The 22,360-nt window shown below is 42.0% G+C and overlaps 2 protein-coding genes across 3 annotated transcripts in view; one reads left to right on the plus strand and one right to left on the minus strand.

Annotated features, from left to right (window-relative positions):
- Jazf1 (JAZF zinc finger 1) overlaps positions 1-11,633 on the plus strand; it is a 312,042-nt gene extending 300,409 nt beyond the window's left edge. The window contains exons 4-5 of the mRNA XM_085691057.2: positions 3,759-3,928; positions 9,320-11,633. Coding sequence (XP_085547183.1) covers positions 3,759-3,928; positions 9,320-9,496 — 347 coding nt within the window. The 3' untranslated portion in view covers positions 9,497-11,633. The remainder of the gene's footprint in view (positions 1-3,758; positions 3,929-9,319) is intronic.
- Positions 11,634-12,978: 1,345 nt separating this feature from the next.
- Tax1bp1 (Tax1 binding protein 1) overlaps positions 12,979-22,360 on the minus strand; it is a 64,601-nt gene continuing 55,219 nt past the window's right edge. For both annotated transcript variants that reach the window (XM_048440365.3, XM_085691056.2), the window contains 2 exons: positions 15,696-15,778; positions 12,979-13,781 (listed from right to left, as the gene is read on the minus strand). In XM_048440365.3, coding sequence (XP_048296322.1) covers positions 13,580-13,781; positions 15,696-15,778 — 285 coding nt within the window. In that variant the 3' untranslated portion in view covers positions 12,979-13,579. The remainder of the gene's footprint in view (positions 13,782-15,695; positions 15,779-22,360) is intronic.

Consider the following 22,360-nt stretch of genomic DNA (forward strand, 5'->3'; position numbering starts at 1 on the left):
CGAGGTACTACAGGATCGCCTGAGATAAAGCATGGAGCTCACTGGGAACATAGTAGGCACTCGATAAATGAGAAGTCCCCTCCTTCCCGGACCCTTCCAACTCTCAGCCTCAGATGATGGTGTGCTTTGCTGCTGGCTCAGCTGCTCTTCAAACAGTCTTATTAATGCCTATTAAAATGAAACCCAATAAAAGTGCCAATATTTGGTGTTGAAATAATTGATGTTGCAGAGTGAGCCTATGAAGCTCCCAGGCAAGCCCCTGGTGCAATTTAGCCTCACACCTGGGGGATGAATTTCACAACTGTAATTGCTACTATATAATTCTTATTAATGTTGTGCTATAATTCCTATTTATTCCACGGGGCTTGTAAATGCATTAGGACTTGTCAACATATTATTTTACACTGTTTATGATCTGTAGAATTATGTCCTTCAGGGTTGTATTGTGCAGAAGTGAAAAATAAGTGGCTTTGGGCCTCTCATTAAAAAGGGTAGACTGGGCCACTCTCCGCCCCGGCTGTCCTGAAGCCAGAAAAGCCCATTCAGTTCCAGGCAAGGTCCCTTTCATCTTTAGGAATATAAAAGGATCCATCTTCATTCTGAGTGGCAATTCAACAAGTCAGGTCTGCTGGGAAACGTGTATTCAGAAGGCAGGCGAGATAGGTGGGAAAGGAATGTGTTCTCTACCAGAAACCAGACCTGCACCTTGGAGTTCTTTGCATTTTTGCCCTCCTTGCTCTCTGGCTTAAAGCAGCCACCCCTCAGTTCCATGACAGCCTCTATACATGTATTCCCTCTTAAGGGCAGATCCCTAAAATGCATGAAGCTCAGTTCCCTCCCAGAGCTGTTCATATTTTCTAGACTAGGAAAGCAGAAAACCAAGGGATGGAGTTCTACCCATCAGCATGTCAGGATCTGGTGTGTATGTGTATTGAGAAGGGTTTGTCATTGTTGACTATTTGTGCCTGGACCTGTGAAGTGACCAGTGTCTCCTTCCTCAATCTAAAAGGGCTGAGGAACTTTCTATACTCCTTTCTACTATTTCCTGTGTCTCTCTATATGTGTTGGGTCCTCTAAAACCCCCATGGCTAATTTTAGTCAGCTAGTAGCTAGCTCTGCCAATATCAAGGTAAACTTTATTGGCAGTCTCTAGAGTATCAGAGTGCAATGAAAATATCCCACAACATTTCTCCACTTCTGTCTAAATAAAAGGGGAGGTTTTAACTCTAACACAGTAAGACTATATACAGTTAAAACAATTATCAAGTAAGAATTACATTCACAATGTCCAGTCTATTTGCATTTACAAATTCAGAAAAAATGCTCAATTATCCTGTCTTGTTGAGTCCACAGTTTTGTACCTAATTCACTTTCTATCCTAACTTGTATTACCAACTCAAAATATTTTAGACCTTGAAACATTTTCTTAAACAATTTAATCATTTATGTCTCTCAACCTTATACATTTTACACTTTATACCTCTTTTATGAGTTTCTTTCATGAATTTGGTAAATAAGTAAACTGTAAAACTATAATTATTTATTCTTCAACCCCCATCAGAGACCCAAGAAGGATAAAATATTACCTGAGTAAACAGGAAGTACAATGCAAATAACTACCAAAACTATAGAAATGACAGAGATATCTGGTTGCTTGGACAGTCACCAAAGTTTCCTCTGCAACACTGGGGCATCCATGTTCAGTCTATAGGCCTAGAATATCTGACAGACTTTTCTGTAGAGCAGGAATTTTTAAAGGACTGTCCAACCTTGTCTTGGCAAAGTTTGGCAGTCACGTTTTTTTGTGTCCTGCTTGTCCAACTTGGACAGCATACTGTCAGCAGTTGAGGCAAGGGCAGCCACTCTTAGACGCCCATCGTCTTTTTTAGAAGTAGATTGGTGATGCTAGTAGCCATGTCTCACTGTCATGAAAAGCCTTATATTATTAAAACACTTTAAATGCCATATTCTGTAAATCTCTGAAGTGTTTGAAGTGACTTCAAAAACATACCTAACATGGCCACAAATTTGATTGTTAGATGACTAACTACTAGCCTATATGTATGTATGTATGGTTTTTCAAGGCAGGATTTCTCTGTAGCTTTGAAGCTTGTCTTGGAACTCGCTCTGTAGACCAGGTTGACCTCACACTCACAGTGATCAGCCTTTCTCTGCCTCTGGAGTGCTGGGATTAAAGGCATGTGCCATCATCGCCCACTTTAACCTGTATTTCTTAATTATCCTAAATAGTTTGTAATAATAACTTTCAAGAATTAGAAATTTACATTACTGTTGTGGGAGTAACTTCCGCTGCCTCAACCAATAGTCGCTGAAGCACGAGCCCACAGTGCAGCAGGGAGCGCCTTCCGCTCTGTCAGCCAATAGCCGCTGAAATATCAGCCCAATGGGGCGTGGTATATTTCCCTTTTAAAAAGAGCCACAGATCCCGGATAAGGCCCTCTTGGTTCCGGCACTTGGTCCCGGCTCCTGCTCCCGGCTCCTGCTCCTGGCTCCTGCTCCAGCGACTAGGCTCCCTTCCTGATGGTTTATGGTGTATGTAAGTTTTACCCCCCAAAATAAATAACCCCTTAAAACATAACTGGTGTGGGATTGATTTGCCGATACATTACATTGTTAAATGAGCTGCATTAAGTATAGTACCTTAAACAAGAGTAGAAAGATATATACAGTAAATAAAAATAATCTTAAATTTATACCAATATATAAAAATCATACTAATATAAAATATTTAAGACTATTAGTTGCCTTTTTAGTTTAAAAGTAGTTTCAATAATCTACCCTTTTATCCTATCATTTCTATATACCCTCTTTTCTTTTCAGAAAGAGGTCCTTGAGCCCAACTCCTTTGTTTAGGTTTTTTTCTGACCCTGTCCAGTAACAACTTGCATCTAACCCCCCCACAAACATAACAAACATCTATAACCCACAGAATGACCAAAAACCACCCACCCCACCTCTTGGGAATGTGGAATTCATGTTCTCTAGATTTCTTCCTGTTGTTTGGGGGCAACAGCATCTTTAGGGGACCATGAGAAAATTGAGATAATGGTCAAGTCCTAGGAGAGCTAGCTGCATTCCTTTTTGTTTAGTCTCTATATTGAAGGGAAAGTGTAGGGCTTATCTGAAGTCTTGGCTGGAGTAGTCTGTGAGGCTGAACCATCTCAGCTAGCAGCTTTGAAGTTGTTCTGGATGCAGAATTTTGAGGAAACAATAACAGAGGCATTGTGAGAGGTTGGATCACCTAGGCTACTTGTCTTCATTGGTGTCTGGTCTTTTTGTTCTGAAAACACATAAACTTTTAAAGGTAACATACATATCTGTATTAACACAAGTATGGAATATGCGGTGTGTTCAAATCAGTGTAATAAAAAGCTGAATGGCCAATAGCTAGGCAGGAAGTATAGGCAGGACTTCTGGGCAGAGAGAGAACTCTGGGAAGAAGAAAGGCGGAGTTGCCAGCAAGATGCGTGATAGGACGCGGGATGGGAGGAAGAGATAACAATCCACACAGCAGAACATGGATTAAATGATGTGGGTTAAGTTATAAGAACTAGTTAGGAACAAGCCTAAGCTAAGGCTGAGCTTTCATAACTAGTAATACGTCTCCATGTGGTTATTTGTGAGCTGACGGCCCAAAGAAAAATCCAGCTACACTGGTCCTCCTGTCCTGCAGTTGAGGCAGATTGTGGGGAGGAGACAACTTCTGATGGCCTTCGCATGTTTCTTCTGCTCCACAGGCAGCGAGTATGACGAGGAGGAGGTAGACTACGAGGAGTCAGACAGCGATGAGTCCTGGACCACAGAGAGTGCCATCAGCTCGGAAGCAATCCTCAGCTCCATGTGCATGAACGGAGGGGAAGAAAAGCCTTTTGCCTGCCCAGTTCCCGGATGTAAAAAGCGCTACAAGGTAAAGGAAAGACCTCTTCACTTGGTGTAAGTGCCTGGCAGGGGATCATGTGTGGGCCAGCTGCCCCTTCACAGTTCTAGAGAGTCTGCCTGTGGGCCAGGCACAGACACCATCTCTGATGTGCCCAGTGCCCTCTGCTGAACATTGGCTGCCATTCTGGATGATTGGCAGGGCTCTCTCCTTCTTTGACTTGTGTGGGAGATTAAAGTCAAAGAGATCTTGTGTAGGAGGCCTCTGGTTTCGATCCTCTTATTAAGAGCCTGTCTGAAAGTCCAATGCAGAAGCTGGAGTGTGCGCAGTAGAGATTGGGGCTTAGCATGCAGGAGGAGCTACTCTCCTTCCAGCACCATGGCAACAGGGCATGGACTGGGCAGCCTACTTATTTGCCAAACCCTTCTGTCAGTGGACAGATTTCCAGGTGGCCCGGGCTGTAAAAGCCTAGCAGGTTTACAGGGCCTTCTGGAAAACAGGGCAGGGTGTTTGCCTTCCAGCTGGGCAGTTCTGGCTCCCCTCCCCCTCCCCATAAAAGATCAGGGAAGAAAATGCTTTGATTTTCCCCTCCCTTCAGCTTCTGCCCTGTCCACCTGCTGGGTCCCTAACAGTCCTAACACTAGGTGACTTGGGTAGCTGGTGGCACTAACTTTTCTACCGAGAAAACTAGGGACAAAACAGTAAAGAAATCAACAAGGCAAAAGAGCTGCAGGAAGTTCCCACAGGTGTTAGCAGCTCTTTAACGTTCAGCTGTGGCAGAAACGGAACACTCCCAAGCATGCCTGGTAGACTCGACAGCCAGCACACTAACTTACCCGCCTGCACACACTGTTTCTAAAGGCTTGAAAACTGGCAGCATGAGCTCTTCTCATACCGCCCCTTAAATACCTGAACTCAACAGAACAATTCATTCTCAGTAGTTTAACCTCTGCTATTGGAGCAGGAACCAGGAGGGCATCACAAAGGCAAGTGGCCACTCACTCACCTTCTCTGAGCACTGTTGGTCCAGATGGCCTTCATTAACAAACACCCAAGCCCCCTCCCTCCTCCTCCTCCCTCCTCCTTCTCCTTCTTTTTCTGTGAATGTGTCACCATGATTGGTTTAATAAAGAGCTGAATGGCCAATAGCTAGGTAGGAAAGAAGGGGCGGGACTTCCAGCAGAGACAGAAACTCAGGAAGAATCTAGGCTTGCAAGAAATGCCAGTGAGGCACTGAAGAAGTCAGACACCTAGTTCAGAGGAGAGGTAAAAAGCCGTGTGGCAAAACATAGATTAACAAAGGTTAATTTAAATTATAAGAGCTAGTTGGGAAAAGCCTAAGCTAAGGCCAAGCTTTCATAATCCAGCTTTCATAATAGTAAATTTCCCTGTTATTATTTGGGAGCTGGTGGTCACCAAGAGAAACTCCAACAAGGAAGACATCTACAGCAGTTTTCAGAGATGGCTTCGCGTCTCAGCTTGTCATCTTCCAACAATGAACAATAATCTTTAGAGAGAAGGCAAAGGCCACACATGAGCAGTACTCAGGGAACAAATGACAATAAAGTATTGCCTACAGATTCTCTGCTACCATCCCCAGGGCACTAAATGTCTCACTGACTTCAGTGGTCGGCTTGGCCGCCAAGTGTCTCACTGACTTGAGCAGTTGACCTGGTTCCCCAAGAGAAAGCAGGATGCAGAGGGGGAGCAGAAAGCTTTCAGCCCCCGCAGTCTTGGCAGAGACAGGCTCTGTGGAATTTTCTGGGATCCCATGCTTTCCTATCTCAGGTTCCCAGTGCCCACTCTAGATTGGCCTCCCACTTCACTCAGTGCCCTGAATGTGTCAACTACTATTACAGCCCTCAGATGTGGTAAATAACCTCAGAGCTAAGTAAAGCTAACACCCAGAGAAGAGGGGCACATGGCTCTCGGCACCTCTGATACCTTGGCATGTCATGGTAGCATGGTTTGTTTTTTTGTTTCCAAATCCCTCAGTGCTTCCCACCAAGAATCCTGACCCCTCACCCACTCTGCAGCTTCCACTCTTCTGCTTTGGAGTCAAAGAGCAGAGTCCCATACCCTACCGCACCCCAACCTCACCCTTGGAGAAAGCGTAAGAGCAAGTCCAAGTGCTCTGTGTTTCCCCTTTGATGAGTGCACACTCCGTGCGTGAGGGTTAAATGTTCGGAGACTTAAGAAAAGTGAAACAGAGCAAGTTTCTCCATAGTGTCCCTGACCTGAGAATGCAGCAGACAGACCAGTGTAACCAATGAGTCTGTTGTGGGGCTTGGGGTGTTCCCCACAAGGGGGCTCAAATGGATCCAGTCCCCTCTGGATCCAGATGTGACAGGAGCTCGGCAGTAACAGGCTGAGCCTTCACTGTGCTCCGTTAAGTTCCTGATTTTCCCTTTAGAAATGTCTCCTAGATTGACACTATGACTCGGTGGTGTAACTCTTGCCTAATATGTGCAGTGGCCCAGGGTTCCACCCACAGCTCCACAAGAAATCTTTCCTAACATCTCTTAAAATGTAGGTACTAATTTAGGAAATATTAAACTTCTAACAGTAGAGGAAAGAATGAAATTCTGCCCACAGAATTCTAGTCTCCACAAGGAAGGGATCTCGTAAGATAATACTGGCTATGAAGAGGCAGCTTGTTTGATAGCAGGGCCCCTGTGCCACATCGTCCCTTGGTACCTTTCACATATGGGCATATGCGCTGAGCACGTGAACCGCGGGAGTGGCGTGCTTTTGCCTGACTAGCTGTGTGTGGAGACAGACGCTGCGCTCTTCTGTGCTGCCGCAGGGCTGTGGAGAATCCCCACCGCTGCTCCAGATGGTTTCCCTTCAGCCCCACTCTCCTCAGCTGTTCTCGCTTCCCCCCCCACTCCCCAAGAAACCTCACCACTTCCTCTACATAGAGCACGAAGGAACTCAAGGAACTGAACCTGTTTTCCTATCCGATATCTCACATACTGGATACACTGGGGCTGAAGTCCTGACAACAAAGATCTAGGACAGAAGACCCAGTTCAGCATCTGCCTCAGGCCTCCTATAGACTAGATGTTTTGGAAAAGCCTGTAATTTTTTGTACTGACCAACCTTGTCTGATAAGGACTGTAGATCTCAATGGTAGAATCCAAATTCCCCCCGAACCTAAGCCCTTTCCTAGGCCCCTGTATTGTCTGCCTTCCTAGCTAGCCCAGGGTCGAGACTATTAGGAGCCTCAGCCCTTCGCAGTAGGAAGAAGTGTCAAAGCCGTCAGCCGGCTGTTTGAACTGAGCGGTACCTAAGGAAACGCGGACCAGACACCTGTCAAACCTGACTCCCTTCCAGTTCCTGAAGGCAGGTCCTTCTCCATGTGTTACTTCCTCACCTAATGTGCAACTTGTTCATCCAGCAGCATCAAGCATCCAATGTTAACTTTTAGAAATTGCTATGTATGAACTTTCTAGCCCTTTTGGAATTTAGCCCCCTCATCTCTGTTGAGAGTCCAGAGGATCTGAGTATCTTGCCAGTATTTCCAAGGACAAAATGGCATCAGAAATTTGAGTGACTGGTAGCAATTCTTCTCGCCTTGTCATATTGCTTACACATGAATGACTAGGTGAAGGAAATCTTTCCAAGAACCTGGAGCTGGGGCTGGAGACCACACAGCAACTAAGAGTACTTCCTGCTTTTCTTGAAGACCTGAGGTTCCTGGGGCCCACACCAGGCTCACAAGTACCTGGGACTCCGTGTGGCATAAACGAACACGTACAATAAAAATATAACAACACAAAAACAAAACAGAATCAGGGCTAGAGGCGATGGCTTAGTGGGTGAGGCCTGTGTTTGTGTTTGGATCCTAGCACCCATCACACGGCACAGCCAGGAAAAAGCAGACAGGAAAATCGCTGAGGGTTGCCAGCTGCCATCCTAGCTCCAGGCTGAGACTTTAAGGAAGCAAGGCAGAGAATCGTAATGCAGAGCGGTCCTAGACCTGGCCTCTGTATCCCCACAGGCACACATGCACACACACTAACTGTGTGAGGCTTTCCCACTGGCCCCTGGGTGTTCACAGCAGCTGGGGTGCGAGCCAGCATCTTCAAGCAGCTCCCAAATGTGTAGGCCGCAAAGCCTGCTGGATTCATGTCCCACCCCTGGTGAACCATGTTTGGGTTCATGGGGCAAGCTTTATATGTCTTTCTTCAAATCTTCCCTGGCCTAACTAGGTATAAAAACCCAAGCCCAGATGGAGTTACCTAAGCCACAATGTGGCTGCAGTTACTCTGTCTTTTGCTTCTTCTACCTTAACAAGGGTAGTGGGCACAGGGAATCTTGTGTGTTTAACTCACTGTGCTGACTAGTTTAGCTCAACTTGACCCAGGCGACAGTCATCTGAAAGGAGGAAGCCTCAATTGAAAAAACGCCTCCAGATGTAGCTGTGGGTCAGCATGTAGGGCGATTTCTTAGAGACAATGGGGGAGGGCCCAGCGGAAGGCCCAGCCCATTGTGAGACCATTCCAGGGCTGGTAGTCCTGGGTTCTGTAAAAAAAACAGGCTGAACAAGCCAGTAAGTAGCAAGCTTTCATGGGCTCTGCATCAGCTCCTGCCTCCAAGTTCCTGCTCTCACTGCTTTTGATGATGAACTGTTAAACAGAACTAAGAGTGAATAAACCCTTTCCTCCCCCAAGCTGCTTTCAATCATGGTGTTTCGTCACACATTAGTAACCCTAAGACACCCATCTTCCATCACGGCCCATAGAAAAGACATGAAATGTTTAGTGGCCCTTCTGCTGGGGCCGAAAAAGGGTATGTGACTCTAGGGAATGGGAGTCTTGGGCAGCTGTAAGCAGCCTCATGTGGCTTCTGAAACATTCTGCTAATCTGAATATCTGGATTCTTATCATCTGTTGCTAAAAAATCCATACAATATTTTTGTCAGTCATGGGACTAACTTTATATATAAATAATCTAAAATTTAAAGGTAGTACCCAGGGACTCACAGCAGTGCTGAAGCAGGGCTAACTCTTGTTACATTCCTGGTAAGATGTGGCAGGGAACTTACCACAGCTGTCTGACCATAAACATTAAGTTCCCAAATAAAAAACTTACACATCTTACATCTGATCTGCCCTAGCCTGTTTTTTGTTGTGTTCTTTAGGAAGGGATTCCATTGGTCATTCTGAAACATTCATAGGATTTCCAATTAACTCTCTTCCAAGTAGCAAACTTTAGTACCTGACAAGCGAGGCCTTGAGAAACCAGAGGAAACCGCACCATTTCCTCACACAACTAGTGTATACAACCCAGGCCTAACACACACAAGAAGGCCACCCTCTCCAGAGATGCCACCCAGTAGCTACTCTACTGGGGTCTGGTCCATGCCAAGGTTCTACAAGTGTGACTCTTCATTGGGAACTTTTGTCTTCTTCACAGAATGTGAACGGCATAAAGTACCACGCTAAGAATGGCCACCGAACGCAGATCCGCGTCCGCAAACCATTCAAATGTCGGTGTGGGAAGAGTTACAAGACCGCTCAGGGCCTGCGACACCACACAATCAACTTCCACCCCCCGGTGTCGGCGGAGATGATCAGGAAGATGCAGCAGTGACGTGCTGGTCAGAACTGTGCCAAGAAACCCTCACCAGCAGTCGCTGATTTTGAAAACAGCCACCTTTTTCAGGGGACGCACTCAGCAACCCTCTAATGAGAAATAATTAAATGCATGCTTTAAACTTTTCTGTAATTTTGGAATGATGTCTCTTTGTAGAGTTGATGATTTTGTACATTTGCACATGTAATCATCACACCCATTTCCATTACTTCGATATAAGGTGCTAAACGAGAAAGCTCTAGGTTCTTCAGCACATTTTCCCCAAAACGAAATTAAGGGCATGTTGCATAGTGTGCAATCACACTGCAGTGATGTTAACTGGGAGTGGAGGGGCTGGCACTGAGATGCTTTTCAAGATTGTAATGTGATTGAAGCTTTTCAACACATCAACTCACATAAAACCAAAATAATACCTTCATTATCAAACTGGTTACCATGCCTTACATAATGGAGTTAGTATTTGTGAGTAGAAAGACTTTAGGTAATGGAAATATAAATAAGAATGTTTAACATAATATGCTAAAAATATTTTCATATTTAAATAACATGCATAAAAGGTGTGCTTTGTTTTGTTTTGTTTAATTATCATCTTGCCCTTGAAGAAGCTAAAACTCTTGCCCTTGAACTTACCAATCACTTCAGTGTTCCACACGGCATCTTTGTGCAAGCCTCAGTTCACTCACTAATAATAGCACACTCAGTGAGTGCCTGCTGGGTGCAAGAGACTGATTTATACTAATGTTACTATGGACCAAGATACCAGGGTCTAGAATACTTTCCCCTGAAATCTGTTAAGAAACACTTTGAAAACTTAAGTGCAAATTGTGTGTGTGTGAAACTCAGTTACAGCTTCATCAACGGATGAGGTTCTCAAGCACTTTGTAGTTCTCTATTGCCAACAATTTTATGTTTATATGTTGCCAATTCTTGCAACTATTGCCCTAAGAGATCTGTGGGGCGCAATCTGAAATAAAACGGAAACATGTCTGAAAGAGGAACATCGCGTCCTAAGACCCCGGTGCCCTTTTCGTGCTCAGTTTTGACTTCTTTTAAAGGCACTTTCCCACCACATTGTAGATGTCTGCATTTTCATTAGAAATGTCTGTTTAGCTTTAGAAAACATTTTGCCAGAATATGAAAATAAGCCTTACTGACAATTAAGTGCTTCTTGCAGCAGGTGGTCAACGGAGAGTGACTGTACAGCCCGCTAAGAGTGACCGATCTGGACCATTCCTCGAGTTTCTCTCACCGACAGTACCATCATGTGTTGAGTGTTCTTTTATCCCAAGTGCTATTCTTTAAACACAAGAGTTTACCGATTGCCTAGTACGCAATAAAAGTTGCTTTGACACAGGACTACACAGGACAAACTGGTGAAAAATAAACTCAGATCCCCTCTAAAAGAACTTTTCCCATCTGATGAAGTCTTACACAGTTAGAAAGTAGTGGTTCCTTGCTCAGTTTTCCACACTGTGAAATGACAATTCTGTTAGATGGGTAAGCTGCATTCCCAAATGGTAAATCCCTCATGGGGAGTGATTTCCAAGTATTTATAAAGAAAGATGTTGCCCACCAAAAACGTCCTCAGCTCTGAAAAGTGGTCTTGGTCCTGATTATAGTGTTAGCCCACAGGCCGTTAAAGGGTGATCCAGACTGAGAGTCAACTAGCTGGTGCAGAAGGCCCTGCTCGCTCCATACCTACCTACAACAGTTGACCAAAAAGTTTTAGGCCAGCAATTATTAGTTAGCTTTGCTCTTTCTAGTGTGAGAAACTGCAGGCTGGATCAGTAGTTCAGCAGCCACACAGTCATAAAAACAGTCGTTGTGCATGTTAAATCTCTTTCAGTGATAAACCAAACCGTTTCTACTTCTTCATTGTGACAGTATTACTCAGCAGGTAAGGATGGGGTATTTTGTTACACCGTGTATAGTGAATGTATTGTACCGTGTCTGTGAAAACTGTGCTTTAAATTATATTTTCATATGTTTTGTTGGGGACAGAGCACATTAAGTCTGAAAGAAACATAAGTATTAGAGCTGAAGGCGATTTACTCAAAATTTCTGTCAAGAAAAGCTGCTTAATAAATGTACATGAAATCACATTTAAAATAAACTGCCTCTGACCCAAAGTAAACACGGCTCCTTATTTTAATTAGCTCCACTGTGAGAACCTGAATCAAGTTTCCTGTGGGAATTAAAACATCTGTCCAGTGCCTGTTCTCTTAGGCTCCTAATTATTTTGCAAAATCTAGATGATATGTAAAGATTTTTGTCCCTTATGTTTTGCTTACTTTTCTATAAATGATAATTTATCATAAGCTTGGAGCTAAAACTCTTTCCTGGATGGTACTTTACTATTCAGACTACTGTCCGGTCAGCATGGGCCATACTAACGGCAAGAGAAACCCCCAGCGTGTGGGCACGTGGAGGCCAGAAGTCACCATGCGTCATTCCTCACTCACTTCTCCACCTTGAGACACGGTCTCTCACTGAACCTGAAGCTCAAAGACTTGTCTAGACTGGCTGAGCAGCAAGCCCCAAGGACCTCTAGTTACTGCTTCCCTAGCAGAGGGTTTACAAGCACACGTCTGGTTTTTCACGGAGTGCTGGGGACCAGAACTCAGCCCAGCAAGCACTTCAGTACGGAAGCCATCCCCATAACCCCTTGCTAAGCATATTCTGCCCAAGTATTTTCTATATAAAGCTTCCCAGGAAGCCAGGAGAAGGCACTGCTGTTACTGTCTCCCAGGACTGCCCAACACCTGGCATCTGAATACTACTACATACTGGTTTTCCCCAGATTCAAATAGCTTTTCAAATAAAATAAATGTAAAAAAAATAAAAGTATTTTAAAACATATATATATATATATACACACACCTTTTCAAATGACTCAAATATACAAATTCTGCTACTACAAATACCAGCAACATGGCATATAACAGAGTTCACACACAGCAGTCCAGAAGACTACCAACTCTGAATATTAGCATCTTAAAAACCCGGTTTGCTCTTAACAGTCTCAATATTCTGGCAACTACTAAAGCAGCAAATGAAAAGTACTTTATTAACATTCCCATCATAAAAGAGAAAGGAGTATAGTTCAAAAGTTAAGGCCCCAGCCAAAAACTCCAAGGCATCAGGTTAGTGAAAACCTAAGCAAATGTGTCAATGGTATGACAGCCCTCCAAAGTATGTCTTCTTTAATGTTAACGGACACCATACTGCAGAACTGCAACTAAGACACACATTCGTTAGGCTGGGGCTGCAAATTTAATCACTTACTAAGGAATGTGATTTCCAATTTGTGTTCTCATTAGAAAAATGTGAGAAAGACACTGATCCACAGGATGTCGTTCTATGCCACACTCTCCTGACAGGGTCACCTAATGACAACGGCTGCTGTGTGCTTACCTTAGTCATTCTCTCACTAGTGATAAACACAATTCAACAGTTTAAAAATAACCATACATATTACATTTTAATTTTTAAAATTTATTTATTACCATAAAATTAGCAAAATATGCCTATATTAATTCCTAGAGCCAGTGTTTTTCATATTAAAAAAGAGTATCTCACGTCTGTGATCTCATTCTACATGCAGCTCCATATCTAAGAAAGATTTATTGACTAAATTATGAGTTTTCTATATTCAAAGAATTATTTCACAGAACTGTTATGATCGATGCTTTTTATTACATTATAGTAGTCATGCTCAATCACCAATGTGAACAGAAACTTGTATATCTTCTGATTGTGCTAAATAATCTGCAACTATCACACATATGTTTTCAGTTCAGTGACATGAAAATAACTCCTGTGTCCTTCTTCATATACTTTTTCTAACTGGAGGACAAATTGAAACACCTAAGAACTTTCTTAAAGCAGACAAGATTAACAGAGATTAAAACTGTATTTACTGTAGTCAAAGCTGTACCCTGGCCCTAGCAACACCGCACTCAAAAGTAGTTCTCAATCAGAAAGTGGAGAGGAGCATGAGAGCGACACCTCGGCGTCTCCTTAGTCTCTAGCTGAGTTGTTTTGTTTTAATTGCTAAATTGTACTAACTCACAATGAAAGCTAGTCAAAGTTTAGAACATTCTGATCAAAGTGGGTCTGAACATGCCTTTCAAACCCCTGCTGGTCATAGTCGGGAGGGAACTGCTCGCTGCACATCGGGCACACCTTCCAGTGACTTTCAACGTGCTCTTCAAATTTGCTCTGATCATAGTTGGGAGGGAACATTAGCTCACAGAGGGGACACTTCTTGTGGACATCAAAGCTTTTAAAGAAAGAAGAAAAAGAAAGAATTAGGTATTTTCTAGTTGTAACAACAATCTCAGTATACAACAAGCACTTTAGCTAGCTGACAGCCGGACCAAACAACTTATCCTCAAAGTCTTTACCAGTTTAGTTCAACTTTGTCAGCTTCTAGATTCCTGGTCCTGTGTACAGCATCTGTCTTTTTACAAAGCCACCACTAAATCTGGTCTTACAATTGACTGACAGTCCCAAACCTACCGAAGTCAGACACTATGTGAGATGCAGTCTACTGTGAAGCTTTCTCATTCTCACTTTTTAAATAAAGTGTTTTAATTTAGGCTTTTTTTTTTTTTGGTTGTTGTTTAATTGTTTTTTTTTTCTTATTGGAAAAAAAGTCCTTGCTAAAATATTATTACTCAAGCTGCACAATTGGTTGGGGGCTATAAATAGGACAATCTCATCAAATAATCCTGTATTAATAACTGGATTACCACATACTATTCACTACTGCCTAACTCTAAAATTGAGTCATCATTAAATTTAAGTCTTAACTTTTGTCCAGTGGGTAAAACATAAACATACACCCAGCCATATTCAAGCTGAGGATTAGGCGGGATCACTCTAATGCTCTTCTGATACCAATGAGGAATCTCAGCTTGACTCTTAATTTTAACCTCTGAAGAGAAAGCTTCTGCGAGACAGGGGACCTAGTGAGTCAGTCCTAACAAAGCATGTTGGGCTGAATCACCTTCTGCTAAGCTAGCGGCTTGAAACTTGGCATTGCATACATCAATTCCATTGTAATGCTTAGCAATCTTTGCACTTATTTGGGCCAATTGATGGAAAGGCGATCATACAGGAGTTGTGCAAATCCTTGGGCAATTATGCAGGGCTTGGACAAAGTTTCCACATTAAGGTGGCAAGCTTCTTTCAAAAGATTATTTGTCTCTTGAACCACAAGAGGGACACAGGACCCAGTTTTTGGTGCATAGGTTATCTAGAGCCTTTGCCCATTCTCTTTCCAATATGCTTCAGTTCTGCAGCTATTGAGGCTGACTACCGGTGGATCACAAGGGAGTCATAACTGGCGAGCAGCTCTGTGCAACATTTATGTATCCCTTCCCCCACTGGCACTACGGTGGCAATGGGTTTAATCGCACACAGGATGGTGGTGAAGGACTCAACAAGTTCTTCCTGCTGTGCCAATATTCTACTTACGGTGGAGTTCATGTAACTAATCTGTTTTCTGATCTCAGCTATCTTACCTGCTAAGAAACTGGTTGGATTCTGCTAGTTTAGATGATCCTCGGTAGGCCTGGCAGAGATCTGGATGTACTAAAACGTCTCCCTAGGTCAAAGATTTCATCTAAGAACAATTGTCCTGTTGTAAATTGTCTGGCACTTCTGAGTGAATTCGATCAAAGCCCATCACAACCAGCCAGTTAATCCAATCCACTCTGTCCACTGGGGTAGACTACTTTAAACTTACAAACTGTTTAAATTAAAATCTGACCTAGTATTCCTCCTTGTTTTTATTTTTTAACTCTAAGGATAAATGCAACTCCTAATTTCCCACCAGGAGCTTGAGTAAGAACGTGTGCTGCTCTTGCAGGAACAGAGATCAGCACCCTCTCTGCACGGTTCACAACTGCCTGGACTCCAGCTCCGGGGAACTGGACACCCTTTTCTGGCCTCTGAACACAAGTGAGCAAACCCACACACAGACCCGACGAACACAATTTAAAAGTGTCTATTTCCAAGCTTCTATGCCACTGGCTTGTCAAAGGATGACACACAGCTGCTATTTTACCAGTTCTCTGTATGCTGCACTCTGAGCACTGTATTTTTAACAAGTTTCCAGAAACTATTTTTTTTTTTTTAGAATCACTTCTTTTACATAATTCTATGTAATTTTGCAAAGGAAAACACTTGCCTGGAATCAAAGCAAAAGCCTGCTCCATGACCACGTAAATGCTGACTGGCTGGATCAGGAGGAACAGGCATGTTCTCATCCTCCTGGCACAAAACAAAGCAGGGCAACTTTTTGAGAAAAGTGAAACCAAATATAAATTCTTTAAACCAAGTGAGCTCATAACGACACTTAAATTACCCAACTAAACTTTTAGCTCTTATTACTTAAACTTTTACACATACTTATTTTACATATATTTAAAATTACAATACAACTTTTCAGGGGCCAACACCGTAACAGACCAGAAAACTCATTAATTAACTTCACTCCCTCACTTTAAACAACCGCTCATGAATCAGTCAATGGTATGCTGCAGGCTGAATGACATGCCACACTCAATCCATTAACACGTTCACTGCTTGCTTGGTAAACACTAGGAGGGAAAAAAGGAAAAGCAGTTTCTACTCTCTAAGCAATAAATAAACTGGCAACAATCATATTATTGTGTTTTAAAGGCAGAATTCTAAGGCTGGGCACGACAGCACGTGCCTGTCAGTCTAGAACATGGGAAGCTGAGGAAGGAGGATCAGCTTGAGACAGACAAGACTTGCATACCAAGATGGTTTCAAAAGTACCAGGGGAGGTCAGACGTGGTGGCGCACAACTTTAATTCCAGCCCTCAGGAGGCAGAGGCAGGTAGAGCTCTAGGAGTTGAGGTTAGCCTGGTCTACACAGTGAATTCCCCACCAATCAAGGCTACAAAATGAGCCTCTGTCTCAAGTAATGAAGAAATATTGAACTCTGGATATTATAATGAAAACAGCAATTTCTTATAAATAAGGAATCACCTATTTGATATCACCTAGGTGATAGCTTGAGCCACTAAGTTTGCAAAGTCTTCAAAGCAACCAACTCCTATAATGACTCATTAACATGCAAATTCAGATCTTGAGGATATGTGTACTACCATAATGAAGTTATTCTAAGACCACTTCCTGAATGAGCAGTTCACATACTGGAGCCTTCTAAAGAGTGTGCTTCCCAGAGGAGGACCCTAAATTCCAGTGTTAAAAAAAAAAAAAGTTGTTTATACATCTGTCTTTCATGTAAAAGATATGAATTCAGAAAATGGGCTGTTCCTTTTCATTATGTTTTTATGACAGACATGAGGTAGACTGACATGAAAAGCAACAAGAGAATGGCCCTTTGGTTTTGCTTTAAGACAGGACATTTAGGGCTGGAAGGAGGGACTGGCCTTGAACTTGCAGCAATCCTCCCATTCCTGCCCCTGAGTGCTGAGATTATAGGCACACACCACCAAAACATCGAGAATGGCTTCTGCAAAATATTTAATTCTTAGTATATAAAATATTCAGTGTTGCTTTTCAATACTTTCTTCCTAATAAATTGAAATGTAAGAGAAAATAGTTTTAAATGTTGTCTCTTTAAAAAGAACTAAAAATATGGTGAGGAAGCAGACAAGGTCTTCAAACAAACAACAATGTACTCTATCCTATTTCATTCTCAAGTCCACGTCAATGAAAATGGCAGAGTGGATTGGGAAGTAAAGTTATTAAGGCAGACACTTAATAGAACTGGAGTGGAGGATTAAAAGCACAATAGAACTCAAATTTTCAATGTATTTCAGCATTTGTCACGTGGCTTTTTTATTTTAAGATTTATTTATGCCTGCAGGCCGGAAGAGAGCACCAGATCTCATTACAGGTGGTTGTGAGCCACCATGTGGTTGTTGGGAATTGAACTCAGGACCTCTGGAGGTGCAGTCAGTGCTCTTAACCTCTGTGCCAGCTCTTCAGCCCCATAACACAGGTTTTTAACATAGAAGAATGAGATGCCATTTTATATTAATTTCTAAAATAATAAACTTGAGTCAAGTTATATTAGAAACTGAAGAAGACTGAGAACCATTTGTTTTAAAAGAATCCCGGAGCTGTTAGGATGGTGTGGGGTTCTGAATGAGAATGGTCTCACCTGGCTGGTATCTTGTGCTTGGTGGCAGCTGTGTAAATGGTTTTGGAGATTAGGAGGTGTGTCACTGGGGACGGACTTTAAGGCTCCTTCTGCCTTGTTTCTTTGTCTTTCTGTCTCAACATGTAAGCTCTCAGCTACTAATCTAGTCCATGCCTCTTGCCATGATGGTAGGGACTCAACTCACCCACGGAAACTATTAGCAAGCTCCCAATTAAATGCATTCATTTATAAACTGCATTGCTCACAGCATGTCTTCACAGCAACAGAACAGTAAACAATGCAGAAGAACCCTTGCTGCTTTTGCATAAGACCTGAGTTCAGTTCCCAGCACCCATAGTGGCTCCCAACTGCCTGCAACTCCAGTTGCTGGGGGATCCAATGCCCAATTCTGGCCCCTGCTGGCAGCAGGCACATGTGTGGGACACAGACATACATGCAGGCAAGCACTCCTATACAGAAAATAAAAATAAATCTAAAATAAGTATATAAAATATTCAGACGGTGAAATGACATTCAGCAATAGAATAAGGAAGCACACTTTCCTTGCTAAGCATAATGCATGCTAAAACAGGGATGACTTTAAAAACATGCTGGGTAATTCAAAAGACCAAATATGATATGGCTCTATTTTTATACCTGAATGTCTAGACTAGAAAGTTTACAAGCAAGCAAATAAAGGGATTCCTGGGGTAAGGAAATAGTTGACAGGTAAAAGACATAAGGATTTCTTTCTTTTGTAGTGGCAAAAAGTGTTTGCAAATTGACTTTGTGATGCCTGCACAACTCTGACCGCTGAGAACCAAAGCTACATACTTTATGCGGCAAACTGTAGAAGATGTAAATGACATTTCAATAAAGCTATTACTCAGTACTACTATTCTAAGGTAACCCAAATTTATACAGCAGTGTGTGTGTGTGTGTGTAAAGTGAAAAAGAAAACTGAAGGAAGTTTATCTCTGCCTAATCAAGAGAATGAAAATCCAGAAAGGAACCTACCATTGTACCTTTCTGGCTACTTAGTAAAAATGAATTGAATGCCACTGAATATCACTTTTGTAAACACACTAGAACAAAGACTTTTATTGTGATGACCAATTTAAAGAGAAGCCTCAAGCAATGCACTGTGTCAAATGGGGAGCAGCCCTGATTCTCTCAAGTTGTGATTTTCAGTAATTCTGGAGACACAAGACTCTTTAAGAACTATACTTCTAACATAAATGCTAACTAAAACTGTGACAGAAAAATGTTTAGCAACAAAAACTTTCTTCAAGCAGAGAGGGTCAGTCATTATAAAGGACTCATATGGAAAACTGCAATAAAACAACTTTATTAATAGAAGTAAGAATGAAGAAAGCAAAAAAAAAGCATGGAAGTGGGAAGTAAATGTATGTCAAGAAAGGGAAATATCTAGTCTTGAACAGCAGGATTAGAACTTTGGATCACTGCACCTGAAACTCAATGGACTAGACATCACCTGACTCTCAGGCTCCCTGAAGGCAGGAAATCTCCACTTTCCGCAGTCCTGAAAGAGGTACTACTGCGTATATGTACGCAGTCCTGAAAGAGGTACTACTGCGTATATGTACGAGCCACATTTATTGAGTAGCAAAGACCACACAAAGTAGATCATGGTTCCAAAAACTGTTTATACAGGTGCCAAGGGTGATGTGGGATTCCTCTCTGTAATGCTGTCAATACCACTGGTTAATAAAGAAGCTACTTTGGGCCTATTGCAGGGCAGAATAGGGCAAGATGGGAATTCCAAGCAGATAGAGGAGAGAGTAGGCAGAGTCAGAGAGATGCCATGTAGCTGCCAAAGGAGACAGATACCCTGGAACCTTACCGGTAAAACCACAAGCCTTGTGGTAAAATATAAAATAATAGAAATGGATTAACTTAAGATGTAAGACCTAGCTAGAAATACACTTAAGCTATTGGCCAAACAGTATTGTGAATAATATAGTTTCTGTGTGATTATTTCAGATCTGAGCGGCTGGGAACGAACAAACGGCCTCCACCAGCACAAGGGTAACATAGAAATTCGTAGATTCCATGGGATTTAATATTGAAGAAGTATCAAATTATGCAGAAATACCCTGTATTTGCCAGAAACATGTGAAGTAGCAATCAATGTGCTGCTCGGTTTTAAGTCTGGATAGTGTCAACATTCCTTTCCACACACCCTAGCTATTTCATTTTTAAAGATTTATTTTATGTATGCTAGTGCTGTCTCTGCATGTATACCTGCACACCAGAAGACGGTATCCCATTTCACTACAGATGGTTGTGAGCCACCATATGGGTGCTGGGAATTAAACTCAGGACCTCTGGAAGAGCAGCCGGTGCTCTTAACCTGTGAGCCATCTCTCCAGCACCCACACTCTAGCTTTAGAAGCCGAGTCTCTGACATTGCTGTGACATAAATCAAGTGCTCTGTAAAAGCAAATATGAGGTGGGAAATCAGCTTGTTTGATGTGATCCCAAAGCTCAAGAAGCTATGCTTTGGTCAACAGTCACATATCCTGTAGGTAACTAAGATGTTTGAAAATAAACAGAACATTTTAACTAAGATATACTATGATGAATGGCTACTAGATATATTAGGACATAAATACTCACTAGGTATGTCCTTTGGCCTAGGAAATGTTATAGAGGAAAGTGTTCAGGGTGCTACGACCTGAGACATACAGAGCCTCTGGTGTAGCCAGAGCTTTCACAGTGACCTGTATAGGCTCCTGCCCTACTTCCACTTTCCCGGTGGTGTGAATTACAACTATGGGTAGCTAGCTCAGCTGCTTGCACGACTGACAACACTCTCAGAGCTGCCGTGAAAACACGAGTATCACACACACAGGTTCCGCAGGCAACAGCTAGAGGAACACTCAGTGCCACCACCAATGTCACTACGACTGCTGCAATGAGTCTTAAACATGGTTCTGAAAGCCAGCAGTTTCCAGTACAAGAGAGGAAGGAGCAGCTGGTGAGGCAGAAGATACGCTGACTCCAAGGTATCCACTGGGGCACTGTTGACTATATTAACCACTCCTACAGAAAAATCGCTTTCCATATTCTTACATATTTTACAAATTTTGCATAATAAAATCCCTCATTTCTAAGTGGTTTTGGTGTTAAAATGACAAGAATTTTAGAAATTTTAGATGTATATAAAACATCCCTTCTAATACATAAAATCTTCTGTTTACAAAACACAAATACTCCAGGTACACATAGTAAGAACCTTCTATGTCATTACCAGATCTAAGGCTCTCGGCACATAAGCCCAAGATGCTAACACTGCTTCTCACAAGTTTGCAAGAGGGCAAAGCACACAGACCAGAACGAACATTCTGCTAATTAAACCAAAACCAATGATTATGAAAGAGAAAGACTTGTCACATGTAACATCTGTGCCAAGAATGATCAGATTAAATATGCAAAATGTAAGGTAAAGTTGTAAAAAAGCAGTATGATGATACTCAAGACCTTAAATAGGCTACACAAGTTCTGACAGTTTTCCTAATTATTCCCAGTAATAGACACAGGAGGCCAAAAGGCAGGAGAGAGAAATACATTTTTCTCCATTATGAGTCTTGAACATTAGGTCTAAAATCATGCCTGTCTGAACACTGATCAGTTTCTGCAAAGGTTAATAGCAATTAAATGCAGCAAACTATATTAAATGAGAAACAGGTCATGATACCACTGTACTTGCAAAGAGCACGATAAAACCATTTCCTTGAAATTTATCTTAGTGCCCAGGAAAGAGCTGCTATGAAATAAAGGAGTCCCACCCCTACCCCCCAAAAGGGCTGCTCTAAGGAATCTATTCACTAAATGATGAAAAAAAAAAAAACCTTAAAAATCATCTTTTAGCCAGGCGTGGTGGTGCATGCTTCTAATCCCAGCACTCAGATGCAGAAGCAGGTGGGTCTCTCCGTGAGTTCAAGGCCAGTCTGGTATGCAAATCGAGTTCCAAAACAAGCCAATGTTGTTACACAGAGAAAAACTACCTCAAAAAAAAAAAAAAAAAAAAAAAGGAAAGGAAAGGAAAGAAAAAAAAAACAATCTTTTAGCCAGGCATGGTGTCACATACCTTTAGTCCCAAAATTGGGAAGAGGCAGGAGAATTTCTGTGAGTTGGAGTCCAGCCTGGTCTACATTGTGAGTTCCATAACAGCCAGGACTATGTAAAGAGACCCTGTCTCCAAAAAATAAATAAATAAAATAAAAAATAAAAAGTGATTATACCATATAATCTAATTTAATTATCATCATTTTTTCATTGCTGTCAGAATAAGAAATGCCACAAAAATATTAAGGATGTTTAAGAAGCGAATGTTTCAAACAAAACAAAACAAAAAACAAAAAGAAAGCTATTATATGAACTATATGATAAAGATATTAAAATTTACCTTAAAATTTACAGGCTATAAATATTAAACTAAAATGCAGTACTACGTTTTGCATATCATCTTTACATCTTAACACTTTGTTTCTTCTAGGCCGGCAGAGCCACAAACAAAAGATTTGTAGAAAGTTACTTAGGAAGTAATAATTAGGATTAAACTGATAATTGACATTCTAATCAACCTCTGAACTTTAGAATAAAGTGTTAAATCTGAAAATACACACACACTAATTGGGTTTTCAAATGCAGATTATAGAAAGAAAGAAAGAGAGAGAGAGAGAGAGGGA

The sequence above is a fragment of the Myodes glareolus genome, chromosome 6 (assembly GCF_982192425.1).
Source record: "Myodes glareolus chromosome 6, mMyoGla1.1, whole genome shotgun sequence".
Classification (NCBI taxonomy): Eukaryota; Metazoa; Chordata; class Mammalia; order Rodentia; family Cricetidae; genus Myodes; species Myodes glareolus.